This window comes from Electrona antarctica, assembly GCF_951216825.1.
Source record: "Electrona antarctica genome assembly, chromosome: 8".
Classification (NCBI taxonomy): Eukaryota; Metazoa; Chordata; class Actinopteri; order Myctophiformes; family Myctophidae; genus Electrona; species Electrona antarctica.
Window position 1 is genome coordinate 12536978 of NC_136789.1, and position 18083 is coordinate 12555060.

Below are 18083 nucleotides of genomic sequence, written 5' to 3' on the forward strand. Positions count from 1 at the left end.
ATTTTATACACCTTGTGAAACGGGACATTCTGCATAATAAGTAGCCTATACTTTTGACATATTAAGTATATTTTGATGCCAATACTTTGTAGCCTACTTTGGAATTCTGGACTTTTACAAGGTATATTTCTACATTGCCGTATTTAAAAAAAATAGTATATCCTACTTTTTCCCACCACTGAAATAACTTGACTTGACTTTCAAGGTCAAAGAAGAAGAGCATGTGACAATTTTTGGGAAAACAACATGCAGCAAACACTTTCCTCTCATACAGCTGTAAATGTGTCTTTTATTTGTCATTTTTGAATTGGCTACAGTGTGTGATTTTTACTTCTATCTATGCAACAATTTGAAAAGCGTATTAATGGTGAATCCTATATCAATTAACAAGACATGTATAGAGAACATGCTGATAAAACGAGAACACCACTTTTTAGTTATTTGTTTTCTGTTCTCTCTGCTGCTTTGATTACCACGTAATCAGATGCTAATTTCACATGAGATGGATGCCCTTTTTAAATACATTTTAATATTTGTTGTATAGTAGGCCTATGCACATTTAATCTATATTTATTGTTTAATATGACATACTTATTTGAATATACATAATTGCAATAATGCACAATTTGTGCAATGATGCAGGCCTAGTGAAATAAAGGTATAGCAGGCTATGCCAATTATTGTCAATTACATAATACATTATTGTCAATTATAGGGGCCATTTCAGATTGTCAATACCGCACGCATAGCCTATTAATAAGCTTTAATGCCGCAGTAGGTTAATAACTGTCAAGCTTTGCATGCACGCAAACGTTTCAATAATGTCACATCACTATAGGAGGTATTTGGCTCAATTTCACCAATTTCCCGGTGAGCGAGCACGAAATTGTTCAATTAGTTATTGCCACGGCGCTGCCTCTGGCGTTGGTTGAGCATGCTTCAAGTTTAACACCGCGCCCTCTCCAGACACCGACCGTTCACGTCGTTGATGGATGCTCTGCCCATATTGCGAAGTGCGAACGCTTAACCAGCTGATGGGAACGTCGACATTCACCAAAAAAAATAGCAGATCTACAAGCTCACAGAACGGTGAAGACATTATTTTGGTGTCGGTCAGATCAGATCGAGGGGAAAGTACAGTGCAACTAGTCCGTTTTGTGGTTAAATTGAGTGGCGACTGGCGACCGGCCTCAGACCGGACCGCCCGGGCGCCCCCCACCCCCCACACACACAACCCCCTACACGCGTCAACCACGGTTCTGATGAGGGTAGGCCTGTCACGTGATTCATTTTGTTCGTGGTGCCCACGTTCAGCTGTGCATGGAAATGTGAAGCCTGAAGAGCGTGGGCTACACGGAGGAGGACGGTTCATGTAGCGCACAGTCCAGGTTCCTTGAACAATTCACACACCGCACGGGGAGGAGGAAGAAGACAGTGGTTGAAGAAGTTGATCCAGATCTTTGAAGGACCAATAATGAAGTAAAGCAGTAAATGTTATGTGGCTGAGAATGGGGATGAAATGTAGGCTTGTTGGACTCCAGGCAGCGATGCTCCAGTGAGCTGTGTGACCGAGAATTGTCTTTAAATCTGTGCGAACACTTTTCTTTATAATGCTATCTATCTGCAACACAACCAACTACAGCACGAATCTGGAACTTTTTGGATTGAGTCAGTGTCTTTTCATTTGGGAAGTCATGCAAATCGGGGGGAAATCAGCGTGATCATCAACAACGCCACCGTGGGCTTTTCTAATTTCTATACAGAAGAAAAGCGCACGCGAGACGAGCAATGTTTTGTTTTGTATATTAACCCTGTGGCGTGTTTGTAACTTTGTAAGCAGCTTTTCTTTGCACAGTTTGGCATAGATTGCATTTACATGTGTCACTTCACGCCGTTACTAGTGACGTGATTTTTGGATTGGACTGCAAGCAAAAGTAAACCGGCGAGTTCTCCGGTTACCATCTGAACTGAAGGACATGCCGCTGCGCTGAGCCACAAAACAACGCAATCTCCCCGAACATCACGGACCGTCGGGTAGCCTTTTCACCCTTTCATTAACATTATCTGCCAACGTTTCATTGTTTTTAATTTGCCGTGTGTGTGGGTCGCGCCAGCGGTCAGCCATTGTACTCCATGTACGGAACTAAATCAATTTGAAGCGGTTTTCTTCTTTTCGGTCCCCATCTCGTTCCGAGCGGACAAGCCTGTGGGAACGAACGAGGATTCCGTGTTAAGGTGGGCGCCCTGTGTGTCGTTTATGTCTGCATTGATTGTGTGCAATCATCGAATTCCACAGACTTGGAGGACCACCCCCCTTGTTGTAGCCCCCTCTCTCATCTCAAGACAATTTGGAGAGGGAGAAGTGGGAGGATCGAGCTGCTGGAGAGACCTGTAACTTTCTGAAACCTCTCTCAGTGCAGACGCAGTCTTGTATAGTCTACCTAATCTACCCGGTCAATTATATTGGACAATAATCTAATTCTCACAGCATTTATAATTCCGGGGAGTAGCACACACACACACACACACACACACACACACACACACACACACACACACACACACACACACACACACGAGAAGATCTAATATTGCGCATTGTCGTCCAACTTCAGATCCTGCTGGAAGTACTGCCATAGCATCGCGTGGAAGGAAGGAAGCTATATGTGAAGAGATTTATTCCCGACTCACGGCTGGATTTACACACATCTGGGATTTGTACGATGTCAGGTGCACGGTATTGCAGGGGAGCAGCTGTCCTGATGCTCTGTGTGGCGTTTCTGTCAAATGGTGAGTGCATGTGTCCCTAAACACTTTATGCAGCCTCTACTACACACATGGGGGGGTAGTGGACCATATAGGCTTTGGTCATTGTGTTGCATTGGAAGGATGGTGCCAATTCTGCCAAATGTCTGTTAAGACATGCATCTGCAGTGGTAGTTTATGTCCTCACTGGCAGTCAGATCTGCGTTATGAAAATGGACAAACGCACGCACGTACACGGGTCTTTTATAGAAAAATGTTGAATTTCCTTAACTCCTACCATACTCCGAAGTATTGTTTTACGTGTCATCTCGGTGCGTGGTGGGATAGGATGGGACTTTTAAATGCAATGCCTTTTGGCCCATAAATAGAAATGGTAAATGGGTTTAAAAGCAATACATCCTAAAGATGATTCATGATGTACCCTTGTGTATTTTTGAATACAAAACGCCGATCATTAATGCAGATGCAGTAACCAAGCTGCCTGCAACTACAATAATGGATATGGATGGATGGGACAGAAGCTGAGTTGTAGAACCGTGCTGCCTTTGCTTTGTTTCTATTAGGTAGCGCCTATACATTTACTTAAAACGGAACGTATGACCGTGCAATGTGGCACAAAGCCAAATCATAAGACTGACACACTTAACATAATCTGCATTACATAGCCACACCTTGTAGGCTACAGAACAATTTGACATGGAAAGTTTTGAATAATCTGTATAGGCCTGCATTTAACTGCATTCTCAGATAGAATACTGCCCGTATTACTGCATGAAAGCTAATGGCTATGTTCTCAAACTTTAAGAAAATTATTATTACTTGTATTGTAAATAGACTGTCTTGCTTCTTCTGCTCTCATTACCAAAGTAATCATGTACTACTACTGCATGATAAAAACACATGGTTTGAGCAGGGCTTTGCCAGAATGCAAACCAACACTACTGCATCCTTCATGATATTATTACTAGACTTATTCCTCTAAAAGCAGTGCAGTGGGCAATGTTAATAGTGTTGGCAGACACACCTTCCGGGACAATGCAGGCACAGCTGTAAGAAGTCCTTTCACCAAGAGATTTGGCCCATGGTCTGTTCCCACTCAAGTGTTTCTCAGATGATCTCTAGGAGAGAAATGACCTGTTACACACACACACACACACACACACACACACACACACACACACACACACAGTTTTAACCACTCTGTTTCCATGTCGCTCTCGTATGTCTAGTTTTCTAAGTAATGGGAATCTCAATAGAAAGTGTAATTGATGGATGGAACAGTTGAGCAGAATATTCCTGGCATGAAAATGCCAGGAATAAAGATTTGCTCCAGAGAAATTACATATTCTTTGCTTTTCATATTCTCTCGCTCACATCTTAACTTAGTGATGGAATATTTGGCAATAAAGCATACATAAGCTTATTACTACTAGAGGGTCATTATTAAAAACACCATCACTGGACCATCACTGTGGCAGGGGGGGGGGGGTTTAACAGTAGTTTTGATAGGAAAGGGGAGAGAGATGGGGGGGGGGGGGGGGACACAGCAAAGGTCATCGGGGTCGGGACTCGAACCCGCGACACGCTGTCAGTCTGGATTACCAGCCTATAGGGGCCTGGACCGCTCGGCCGGCCCAGGCAGCTTCCCAGCTTTTCTGACAATGATTTTCTTCTTTGTGGTTTTGTAAAAGCCAAGGTTATCCCGCTGTGTCAGCCAGACACAAAGGATAGCCTTAACATTTTCACTCTCCATGTTCATCAGTTATTTTAGACCCGATTCTGGAGTTTTCTTGAATTGCAAAACACAACCTGAACAATCAGTAGTACTCTTAGTGAGGACTGAGGAGGAGTAGAGTTTATTTGTATTTCTTTAGCCCTGACGGGGGCACCAGTGCAGCCTGTAAGTTATTAGCATGGGAGGCAGTAGGCACATTTTATAAAATAAATGCCTGTAGGGGACAAAACAACGCAGTAAACCTTGATGACTAGATTTAACGGAGTATGACTAATAGGTGAACAGTGGGCCAGGTGTGACAAATGTAGTGATTAAGCAAAACATAGGATTCTTTTGCTGTCAGTTGCATAACATGGCTTAGGTCTGTGCTTGGAAGTGTGCCAACTACATTCAAACCATGACTTGGCAAACACTCCATGTACTACACAATGGACAGAGGACAGACTAAACATCAGCAGAGTCACAGTCCAATTATCATGTTCTAGTCTAATCAATTTGCATTTGGTTAAACTGAATCATCATCTCCATACTGTTATGATGTTCTATGACTCACACTGAGACTAATTTGGCACTGCTAAATTAAAAGTCAAACCAATTATGGCATCCGTATGAGTGACTATAATAAAATCCAGGTATTTTATTACAAAAGTTAAACACCAACATGTTTCGACTCACAGGAGTCTTCATCAGGGCAAGTAGGAAGTGTTACTCTGTTATTGTAATGCCTTTATTATTGTTTGGACTAATGTTGGTTGAGACTGAGAGTTTTGCAAGTTTTAGTGACAGATACTGGAATTGTTTGAAAAACATGCTTGATTCCCATCACTGTCTGCCTGTGCAGCAGTGCATCATTCTACGGGAAACGAGAGTGCATGAGACTTGGGCTCCATAAAGATGGGTGCACCACTCCATTACACTCTTCCACATGACCTGGCCTCTGATAGTCTTTTCACATCATGCTAACGATTTGAATCGACCATACCTGTATGGCTTTACTACATTTTGAAATCCTGCTAAGAATTGTCTATCTATTTAGTCTCCATGCTCTGACCTATATTGTTTTGCAAGCATAATGCATCAGCACTTAGACATTGGTGTGTATTTTGGCGGCTGCAATGCACATTGTAGACTGGATTGTGAGGATGTCCTTAAGTGATGAAAGGAAGCTTTTGTGAAGCACTGCTTCCTTCACATGTGGCGTGATGTGCAAGACCCCTACTGATGGCTCCAGGGCTTAGTGACTGTTTTCTTTCTGATAGGCACACGCATACCAGTTGTGCACAACACATTTTTTACCCGTGGCCTGGCACACCCTATAATCAGTAGAGTACACAGTACACACAATATTTTATACCAGAGAACATGGCTTTAATGGCTATCAATTAACTATAATTACTATGTTGCCTTTATTGCTAAACAAAGTTTGTGCGTGGGTGTATCCTATACAGATTCTGAGAGTGCAAGGCCTCTTGATAAATCTCCTTGACTTCTTATGAACTGAATTTCTTCAGACATTTTAATTTTAGTTTTGTGTTGAGCTCAGATAATCTAGATCAGGGGTCCTCAACTAGAAATGCAGAAGGTCCACTAATAATTTTTGAAAAAGACTAAGGTCCGGTCCCATGAGCGCGGCGCGGGCCACGCAGCGGCCAGCGGAGAGCGGGGCTCTATGCCTGTTTAGTACAGTCACACCAAGGCAAGCTTATACAAATCGGATCCCCTCCCAACCAACCAATACTGGGGTGCAGAGTATGGAAATAAAATGTTTCACAAATATTCCCCTCCAAAAATGCACAGCAAATGAGAGGTATTGTGTTGAGGCTAAAGTTAAAAAAAACGTTAGCCTCAAGTTAAAAAAAAATAAAATAATTGAGGACCCCTGATCTAGATTCTAGATAGATTACCAGACAGACTCCCAATTTCAGACTCTTTTCACTGTTGGACAAACCAACCAGTGCTGTTCTTACACATTGTGTGATATTTCAACTGAAAGAAAGTTTGGCATATCCTCATGCCAATCCCGTGTATTACCACTCACCATAATTTCCTCTTAATTGTTTACCGGACTGAATACGCTTAAACCCATTAGTTAATCAAGATTAAGGTGCTCTGCCCAGGCTCACATTGAGCTGTAAACTGATTCTTATCAGTTATAAACGGCACATTTCTAGCACAGTTTGGATATAGCTATGATCAATTGGCTTAGTGCTGAAGTCCTGCAGCCTTTTTTTTCTGGAAACAGATGATAGTGTGCTAACAAACGTCAGTGAATCCAGATAAAATGCACTCACAAAACATATTGGGAGTGTATATATATTGGGTATGTATATTGGGGTAGAGTGGCCGGTAGAGCAGCTGGATGGGAAACGTGAGGTTACCAGTTCGATCCCGGGCTCCCCCAGAGTTATTGCCGAAGTGTCCTTGAGCAAGACCCTAATTCCTCCCAGTTTCCTCCGCCATCGGGTTTCTTGAAAGGCGCTATATAAATTCAAATTATTATTATTATTATCTGTGTATGAATGGGTGAATGGGTGAATGTAAGGTAAAGCAACTTGGATAAAGGCGCTATGTAATTGCACAATTTACCATATTGTCCAAGGTTCTCAGCCTTGATGGCTACTTCTGTATGGGCCAAACAATTATTTTTAACATATCTCATAGGGATACTTGATTGTATTGCATTCATTATGTTCCAGGAAATTGATTAACATTACTGACCCCCCCTTTTTTCCATGCAGTTTAAATCAAATCAAAACAAATGTATTTATATAGCACGTTTAAAAACAACTCTCATTGTACCAAAGTGCTTCACAAGTCAGAATATAGTACAATACAGTAAAATACAGTGCAGAAGACTGTCAATAATAAAACAACAGGCAATTAAAACAAAATCTAAAATGGAAAGGTGCAAGATCATATGGGGGATTCAAAGGCTTGTGAATATAAAAACGTTTTAAGTTGTGATTTAAAAGACTCAACGGAGGGAGCAGACCGAGTGGCGAGGCCCGGGGAATTCTGTTCCACAGTGTAGGGGCTGCGACAGCAAAGGCGCCCCTGAGCCTGGAATATTTAAGAGACCCCTGTCTGCTGACCTGAGGAAATGTTTAGGAAATGTTTCTCTAGAATTGAATCATGACATTTTCTAACATATATGAACAGGTATTTAGTTACGTGTTTGATTTAAAGGCGTAGTGTGAAATGAAAAATACGTTTTTCACACTTTTAGACCATATCCGTGGTCATCATACCTAACAATGGATGCCAAAAAATGGGCAAATTCTCATTTCTGTGTTTTTATATCAAAAGTCCATACAAATACTTTTTTAATTAATTCCTGAAAACTAAAACGTGTTGCGTGATGACATGTAGAGATACACATCGATAAAAGCCAATAAAAATGAAGCTCACCAGTTTTATTCCCATGCTTCGTTGTCCTATTCCACAGCTGGTTTTGATTAAAGAACTACTCCATTTTTAATCTCATTCAAGATGACATCAAGACAGTGTATTACTTGTTTTAAACTTAAAGGACCACTTCACCACTTTTCAACATCTCTTTATATAATTGATCCTCACTAATGTTCATGATAAAACACCACCATTTTTTCCTACTCAGTCTGTGTCTCATAGGAGGGCTTTGGGCAGTTCGGACACCCGTCCACCAGTGACATCATCATTAGGCAGTTTCTTTTTAAAATATATTTAGATTTGTATTATCGTGAGAACGATGGCTTCAACTTTTGCATTGCAACTTTTCAGGAAAAGAAAGCCTGCCGTTTCTATTAGCTTGGATTCACCATCGATGATGTCACTGGTGGACGGGTTTCTGAACTGCCCACAGCCTTCCTATGAGACACAGACTGAGTAGGAAAAAATGGTGGTATTTTATCTTGAACATTAGTTAGGGCCAATTATAGGAAGAGAAGTTGAAAAGTGGTGAAGTGGTCCTTTAATTATCACGCTAAAATATGTATATAGGTTGTGTATAGGTTAGAAATAATCCGCTGGCTTTTCCCCCTGTCTCTTTCTCTTTGTTTACAAACGAAATTCACGTGCAGGAAGTCACAGACTTTGAGACCCCATAGCCTGGAGGGATGCGACACTCTGATTGGTTCAGAAACTTCAGAGCCAGCGTTTCAGGGTGAAACTTCAAAATAAAAGGCCCACCATTTCCGTTTCCCTACACTTTATTTTTATTTTTATCCCACGATTTTGCAACCCACTTTTTTCACCCAGTGTCAATTAACTAATGTAATCCTGGGCGCTACACTTCCTCTGCCAACCTGGGGGGGGCAGCAGACTGACCTCATGCTTCCTTCTATGCATGAGGAGTCCAAGCTGCTTCTTTTCACCTGACAGGGGGGAGTTTCACCAGCCGGACGTAGCGCGTGGAAGGAACACGTTATTCCGACCAGTTCCTTTCCCCTCCATCAGGCGCCCCGGCTGGCCAGGGGGAGGTAGTTTAGAGACCAGGATTACTGCATGTTTTTTGTGAGGGTACCTACCCTAGGGGGCACGGGGAGAACATGCAAACTCCACACAGAAAGGCCCTTTCGCCAACCCCGCCTCGGGTATGGGCACTGATGACACGGAGGAGAGAACGCGCTGCCAGCACCCACAGCGTCCCCAGCGGGAATCGAACCCAGGACCTTCTAGCTGTGAGGCAACAGCACTACCGACTGTGCCACCGTGCCCCTACACCTTTAACATAATTCTGTGATTATACAAAAGCATTGGCCACTTCCCCGGCATTATTTAATGAAGTTTTATGACAGATGAGTTAGGCTATATTCTTTTTTTTACCATGTAAGGGCCATCTGTTGCAACAAAGAGCATATCTCTGGTTTTCCATGGGGTGCAATACTTTCTAAATATTCCAGAGTCAGACGTTACTCATTCAGATCCCTGGTAGATGGAAAGGGCCATAATTAAAGTGGGCACCTCTGAGTGCAAATGTTACTGCAGAAGTGCATGTCATATTATGCTCATATCTATGGTGAAGCATATAGAGGCCTCTGCTGGTCTGAGAACTTGCAGGCTTACTGTATGTTTCTGCCTCCAAAGAACACAGGATGCATATTATAACTTCTTAACACAATTGCAATTTTACTTCTAGTTACCGGTAAGCATAATTTGGATGGAGGGATTTATTGGACATTTCACAAAAAAATCTAAATGGGCTACTCAACCAAGTGAGATTAGGAATCTAACTCACAGGATGTGTTTAGGATTGCTTAGGACAGACAAAGAAATGGCAACGGGGTTCTTTCCAACAGCTCATATATGTTCCCAAACTGAATACTGTCTTTAAATCTGTGATACATAAGTTTGATGTCCTGAAGTGAAGTAACTGCAACTGTAAGCAACTGAGCCTGTATATTGCCGATTTTCTAAATGTTTGCCTACTTCTTATATTATTTGACATTTAGGCTAATGTTTGACCAGTTTTTATAGTATAGTTTGTTGATGACTTTTGGTGCAGTAATGAATGGTTTGTTTGTTCTTTCTTTCTTTCTTTCTTTCTTTCTTTCTTTCTTTCTTTCTTTCTTTCTTTCTTTCTTTTTTTCTTTCTTTCTTTCTAATTGTCACAAACACAATGTTGATGTGCTAGTTGCACTGTAACATGCTCTACAGATAAAATAAAATAATGGTTCATTCGTCTAAAGAAGTTCCGGATTACATCTTTACATTAGGGAGGTATGGATGAAATTGTAACAATTTATCTCAACCATAGATGCAAGTGTGTCGATAAAGTTGTTTTATCACAGTCGCCAACCAGATGACCCAGTTATGCTTTTTGCTATGGATGCCGTATAACCAATGCATCCTCATATGTCAGAAAGGGTCCCATGGATTGATTACTTCCTCTACCGCGTTTGACAAGGAAGCGCAGCATTTGCTATGAATGGAAATATCCATTCTATATCATTATTTATTTGGTTGCAACAGAAAAGCTGAATGCAGCGATCAATGAAGTAGAAAAGGGAGGAAGACATCTTGGAGAGAGGACTAGTCAGCTCTCTTAACTAGTAAATAATCCAAATTTTCCCCCACATGAGTGATCAGCCTGCAATCGGTGCACTGGAAGCTGAAGAAATATGTCCAGTTTTAGCCTGCAGCATCTACTCCCGACTGTCCCAATGTGACAAACGTGTGAGAGGAGTCACATAAACTTAAGCCTGCTCTTCTCTGGAAACAATATAAGCTGAGGCAGCGGATCGGGGCTTGTTGGTTTCCTTCAAGTTCACAACCCTTTTAGGTTGAAAATGTTTCTAAACTGGCAAATGATTGCACATTAGCTGGCTTGTCTCCCAGTTCAGATCCATCTTTTAATGGTTTTAGGGTGAAACTAGTGATCTTAACTGTGTTGTCTGGGCTTGAGTTGGGATCCTATTTAAGAATAATGTACTGTTACAATTTACAATTTAGGCATTTAGCAGACTCTCTTAATCCAGAGCGACTTACATTAAGCAATAACAAAAAGCATGGCAATACATCACATACATAAAAAGTAGTTATCATGAAACATGTGTAAGCTAAGAACGTAACAGTGGAGTATCTATAATGAAACTATATATATAAACTATACATACTATACATATGTACTATAAAGTGCTATGACTACATGAAATGCAATTCTAGTGCTGTCTACGTAACATGCTATAAGTCTACATAAAGTGCTATCTAAGGTGCTAGGGCAAGTGCTACGGGCCATGATGGAGGTTGGGAGTGAGGCTGCAGTTATGATTGTAATGGGAAGTGCATTCCATAGTTTTGGAGCCAGAAGGGAGAAGAGTTTGGGACGTGTGGAGCGTTGTCCCGGTGTTTTTAGTGAAGGTACTTCCAGTTTCCCTGCGTTGGCTGATCTGAGTGCGCGGGAGAATTTGTAGGGTTCGATCATACTTGTAAGATATGGGGGAGCCATACCTTTTTGGTTGCTTTGAATGCCAGCATCAGAGTTTTGTATTCTGTGCGGGCAGCGACCGGGAGCCAATGGAGGGAGCGGAGAAGGGGGTAGACGTGTGAGAATTTTGGCTGGTTGAAGACCAAGCTGGTTGAAGACCGTTCCTCACCGTGGGTGAGGAACGGTCTAATTTGTCGTATGTTATAGAGTGTAAACCTACAGGATCGAGTGACAGTTGTGATGTGTGTTTTGAACGAGAGCTGACTGTCCAGGACAACACCAAGATTCCTGGCTGTCTGGACAGACGTTACCAGGGCGTTGTCTACGGAGATAGTTAGCTCCCGCATAGGGCAGGACTTAGCTGGGAAGAAGAGACGCTCAGTCTTGTCTGGGTTCAGCTTGAGGTGGTTGGAAGACATCCACTGTGAGATGTCAGCCAGGCATGCAGTGATGCGCTCTTCCACCTGGGTGGCAGAGGGGGTTAACAGGTTCCGTCCATCCGACGTGCCCACACGTCAGAAGCAATCCAACCGACGGGGTGCTTAGCGCATTTGCTTAGATATCAGACGAGAGAAGAATATTCTGAATTTTTTTCTTTTTTTTCTTTTTAGTTGGACTCCAAGGCCATACTCTTCGTTCATCCGCGCTGAAGTTCACTTCCCTGTTTACCGCTGCAGAAAGAATGCCTCGTATCTGCTAATCTAGGGCTCTCTCCGTGGTTTTGAATTGATCATAATGGATATACTAAGCTCTTCATTTCTGAGTTCAACATGCCTCTCGTTCCAAATATGAACACGAGCGATCATCAGCGATGATTACTGTAATGTTAGAGGTAAGCGAGCAAAAAATATTCCACCGATTTTCTTTCCGAACCAGAAGGGGGGGGGCTTTACAGAGTAAAAGCGGCCATATCTGCGCGGCCCCCGAGCTGTTATTTTGAAAGAAATCCCGGCACCGATTGTGTTAATGCACTTCACACAAGTAGAGCTCACAAAAGAAAAAAAAACAATACCAGACTGGTCAGATGTAACCTTTTCATGTTGGATTTTGGCCTATTACTTGTAACATTGTCATTGTTTTGGCTTATTATTGAATTATAGCCAATAGATAATTTAGGCTATGTGTTTGCAGTAGAAAAAGTTAAATGTAAAATGGCTAAGGAATGCTGAAACAATTGCAAACAAAGCAGAACTGTCCTCAATTGATTTCACTGTGTTGAATGGCTCCCAAAAAATCCTGACCAAATCCATTGTTGTTTAGGAGTTATCTGGCCCAGAGGCTGTGCATATCAGGTTATACAGAATTTAAGTCTTCCTTTAAAACGGTATTTCTGCCCAATAAATACAAACAAACTATCTTATTTAATCAATTACCAGTCATACCAGTAAAACGCACTCACACGTACATGCACAGTTGCACACGCAAACACACACACACACACGATTGTGTGATATTGTTGGAATTGGATGATGGAAAGTTTAAACCTGTGCACCTTGAAAAACAGAAGAAAATAGTGTGTTGGCAATCGGAAGGTTATCATTAAACTTAGATTAGAATTCACACATCGCAGATAGATTCTGTCCAACCATCGTGAAAAGCAAACAAACCTTTCTAATATCTGTTGGGAAAACAGAAGCTTTCGTGAAATCCCATCTAGTGTTCTATCTTATGGCAGAGCACTTAGTGAGCATCCCGGAGACAGACCTGACAACCACATTATCCAGTCCAGAATGCATTGTGTCATTGTGTGATTTCTGATGCGGTGGGGAGGGCTCAGTCCTGGCGAAGAGCAGCCTAAGTGAGGAACTGACTGGGTTTAACAGGAGTGAAAAGGATGAAAAAAGAAAAATTACCTAACACTAGTAGTACGGTGGTTCAGGGGTAGAGTGCCTGGATGGTAACCGCAAGGTTGCCAGTTCAAACCGGGCTCCCCCAGAGTTAATGTCGAAGTGTCCTTGAGCAAGACACTGAACCCCTAATTGCTCCCGATGTGCTAGTTGGTGCCTTGCATGGTTTCCGTTGCCATCGGTGTATGAATGTGTGTGTGAATGGGTGAATGTAATGCACAATCTCTGTAAAGCGCCTTGGATAAAGGCGCTATATAAATGCACCATTTACAAGTCGTGTTATATGCCATCAGACATGTTCAGACATCAGGCAAATCCGATTGCAGACTTGATAAAACCAGTCTGATTGGAATCTGGGCTGCCAGTCTGCAGATAGCCTAATTGTCAATCAGTGTTTCCAACTTGATATGTCTGCTTATTATAAGTGACTTAGGGCTTCTTTTTCTGTAATGTCGCTTATAAATACTGTACTACTGTAGTTGTGGGTTGCGTTTTTTGTGTGTGCTTGTTTCTAAAGTGTAGTTGCATATTTGGGCTTGCTTCCAAATATTTGTATATTTATATTTTTGTGCCAGGGGTGGAGCCTCGCACCAGATTTGTGTTCTTAGAATGTTTAAAAAAATCTTCCAAGATTTATTTTTAAATAGCAGATCTATAAGCTCACCACATGACTATGAGCTTTTAGATCTATAATGGTTTAAAGTGCTCATGTAGTGCCCTAGTAGTCACTTCTTTTGGGCTTGTTTTCCTAGACCTCGTTGCTTATTTATCTTGCAAAACTGGGTAACACTGATGTTCAATGTCTTATAGTCCAAGCAGCCCATCTCTCTGGTTCTAATAGTCTCCTGAAATATGAGATGTACTTACTTATGGTCTGGACACCCACCAAAAATCCAGCTGAGCCTGAGTTGTTTTATCTATTTCTTTTAATACATTATATTGGTTCTTGCATAGACCATGACAATCAACCAATGGAACAATCCACATGGTAATCCACCAATCCATACTTTTAGCAGCTGTCGCTAACTTCCTACGACACTAAGAGAGTGTGGAGACTGTTGGCCATGAAACGTGATGTGAACATGGATAAGAGGTAATGGGAGGTGCATGCTACATGCCAGACAGGGTGATGTTTTTTATACCTGTATATTTCATTCCTAAAGCCCCAAGATGGAGCAATAGATGTTAAACTATATAGACCACACTCTGTTTGCTAACACCATTATCACACTTTGAGCAAAATTGTTTGCCCACAGATAAACTAAGCTAGACATAATCGACATCATTTTCTGTACAGTACTCTTTCTAATGTGATTTTCTTTTACCATAAATAATGTTATAAAAGATCTATCACCATGATCTGTTCCACCCCCTCACATGTAACTGTATGAATCAGACAGCCTTAGGGGTCTCCCTGAAGTCAGATTGTAATGGGTGGCATGTCTGCTAGTCTATTGAATTTAGATGAAGCATACATGCATCACTATGAACTCATTATATCCACTCCATCAATTCATCATGTTCCTCTAGACGAGAAACAAGAAAGTAAAAACAAGAACAAAATGGTCTGGACTACTTGGCTAATCTGACATTGATGTAATTTGCTAGTTTTCTGATTAAAATTGGCAGCCGTTAATAATCTCACAGGGCAATTTAATTTTGATAACAATGCACGCGACAGCGATGTAACAGATAGGCTTACGGCTCTTGTTAAAAGAGCCTACAGGTAAACATTGAAGTGTGTCCAGCTGTCACCCTTTGCTCAAGATCTAGGCCTATAACTTAACTATTTTTGAGTGGTGCAACCACTCCTATACCACTCCTATAGACAGCTATGTGTGTCCCTGGGTCTGTCCGAGCACGGAAATAGCACTATAGCGTTTGTTCACCAAGTGTCACTGTTACACAGCCTAACGCACACACAGACACACACAGGCCGGGGAGGAGGGCTTGTACAGTACAGTACAGTACAGTACAGTACAGTACAGTACAGTACAGTACAGTACAGTACAGTACAGTACAGTACAGTACAGTACAGTACAGTACAGTACAGTACCACTCACTTCAGACGGGTCTGATTTTAATTGTATTATCACTTTACAATATCAAAATTCCCACAGGTTTCAAACCTTTTGCTGCTCTGACTCTCGGAAGGGGGCACGCGTTAGTCCGACTACGTGGCCGGTTAAGACTCACACGTGGCTTCCGGTGTGCGGTTAGGGTTTACTTTGGGTTCGTATGGGGCTCTATGGTCGGAATATTGGGTAGTCAGATTTATGGGTGTCGAATTTAAAATGTTAGTTGAACTTCGGTGTGAAGGAAAGAACCCTGTTGATGTCTGTTGTTAGATGTGGTAGTCTTTTTAGAAGCAAATCTTGTAAATGTTTAAGAGACATTTAGATGCCAAACATTGAGAAACTATAGTCGGTCAATGCAGGGACACTGCCTATAGAGTATCAAGAACTCAGCTGGTGCATTATGACACCATTTCTTTCCCAGAATAGTCCATATTTGGTTTATTGTTCATACCAGGCGGATAACGGGAAAGAAAATTTAACTAATGAAGTTTCCCAATTTATATCCCTCTTCAATGATCAGATTGAGCTGTTGACTGCCAAACTCAAAGGAGCTTAGCGTAATGAATTAGTCAAAGATCTCTGAGGACTTATAGGATGAGCGTTTGCCCTGAATTCACTGCTCAGCCAATAGTGGTTAACAGTTAACACAATTAAAAGTTCTGCATAGACTTCATTACTCTAAAACCAAATTACCGGCCATCTTAAGTAGTGTAATGGCTTTGCCTTACTTCGAGGTTGGCATTGTGTGACAGAATTTGAGAAGACCATTTTAGAGCAGAGAAGAATGCATACTATGCATAATGTAAGTTCACAGTGACTCAAATGTTCAAATGTGTTTGCTACTTTTTCCAATCACAACTTACAGTACATGTGGAAATCGTTGCCATCCGTTCTGCAGGTGTCTTCATTTATTTATCGCCGCCAGGCCAAGATTATGTTTTCGCCCTTTTCTATGTGTCCGTCTCAGACACACTGCTGGACCGATTGGCATCACACTTTGTATGCACACTCCCAGTAGGCCTAGGTCCTAGGAAGACACCCCACATCAAATGTTTTCACCAAATTAGGTAAAATGTTTGGCCTGTTTCTTTTTTTTTTTTTTTTTTTTTTTTAAACTTTGTTTTTATTTAGATTTTTCGGTGAACAGGTGGGTCACATTGGGCATCACAGTACATTTTGTAATTGTTACAAGTCATTTGTTACATTAATTATTATTAACTTTCATTGTGTTACGGGTCATACAGTTCCAGGTGGGTAAGGGAACCCTCTTTGAGTAGTTACAGTTCGTTTTAGTCAGTTCGCTCCCAGTTACAGGGTTCATGATAACTATACATCGGTATTCCATTCTTTTTGTTGCTTAAATTAAATCAATGTACAAGATTATGAAAAACAATGACGGAAGGTGAAAAAGAAAACAGAGGGAAAACAGAGAATCCTAAAAATAAAATAAAATACGAAACAGAGGGTAAACAGTGGACAAAACAAATAAAACAAAAACTTGAGCACAACAGATACAATGATGACATCATTAATGACAGAATAATGACAGTGTTCACCTCTTATTCATTCATACAGATCCTTTACAAAATGTCTATTCCCATGTATAATATCCATTTCAACCAGTATCTGTGAAACTTTTCTGTACATATCCTAACTGCGAAAGTAAGTTCCTCCATTTCGTATATGTTTCGTACAATGGCTGTCCACTCTCCTTTTGTAGGCGGGCTTCTATCCAGCCACTTCTTGGTTATTGCTTTTTTTGCTGCCACTAGCAATATTTTAAGAAGGTATTTATCTGGGGTATTAAGGTCCTCTGGTATGTTACACAGGTAAACCTTTGTAAATTCAAATTCAATCTCAAAACCCATTATTGTGTTAATGTCCGATACTATTTCTAGCCAGAATCGTTGTATTATCGGGCAGTCCCAGAATACGTGGAAGTGGTCAGCCATTGCATTATTACATTTTCTCCAACAGTTGCCTGCTTCCGGTGTCCCACTCTGTAGGCTTTTTATTTTCGGTGTAATGAAGAACCTAATCATGTTTTTCCACGAGAATTCTCTCCATAGGCCAGAACTAGTGGTTGTGGATATCATATTACATATATTCAGCCAGTCCTCCTCTGCGATGGTTAGATTTGCCTCTTTTTCCCATTTAAGTCTGATATAAGCTGTGGAGTGATTTTTAGCAGATTGTATATTCGAATATAGCTTTGATATCAGTTTTTTGGTGGTTTCGCCTTTATAAGCTTCAGTAAAGATGTAAATCAGGTCAGTTTGAGGTTTGTCTGTTTTTATGTTCTTATCAAAATGATGCCTTAACTGTAGGTACCTATAAAAATCTTGTTTTTCTAAATCGTGTTTGTCTTTCAGATATTGGAAGCTTTCCAGGCCTGTACTGGATGAGATCAGACAATATGTTGTTATACCATCCCAAATCCATCGTTTGAATCTAGCATCCATCTGGGCTGGTCTGAAATCTGTATCATATGCTATCCATTTCAATCTCTGTACGTCTTTATTTATCTTTTGGTCCTTACATTCCTTAAACCAGACGTTCAGAGGGACTTTCGTCCATTTACTTAATTCTCCTGAGTGTTTCCTCATGAGAGTCCTATCACCCAGTACTGCCTGGAGGGGGACATCCAATTGATTTATTTCAATTTCTTTCCATTTTGCATCGTATTCCGGATTACACCAATAAACTAAGTATCTTATTTGTGCTGCTTTATAATAGTCTTCTAAGCATGGGAG

At 41.2% G+C, this 18083-nt stretch overlaps 1 protein-coding gene across 1 annotated transcript in view; it reads left to right on the top strand.

Annotated features, from left to right (window-relative positions):
• Positions 1-18083, top strand: part of tmem132e (transmembrane protein 132E) — a 472661-nt gene that overhangs the window by 6188 nt on the left and 448390 nt on the right. The window contains exon 2 of the mRNA XM_079507332.1: positions 2616-2790. Coding sequence (XP_079363458.1) covers positions 2724-2790 — 67 coding nt within the window. The 5' untranslated portion in view covers positions 2616-2723. The remainder of the gene's footprint in view (positions 1-2615; positions 2791-18083) is intronic.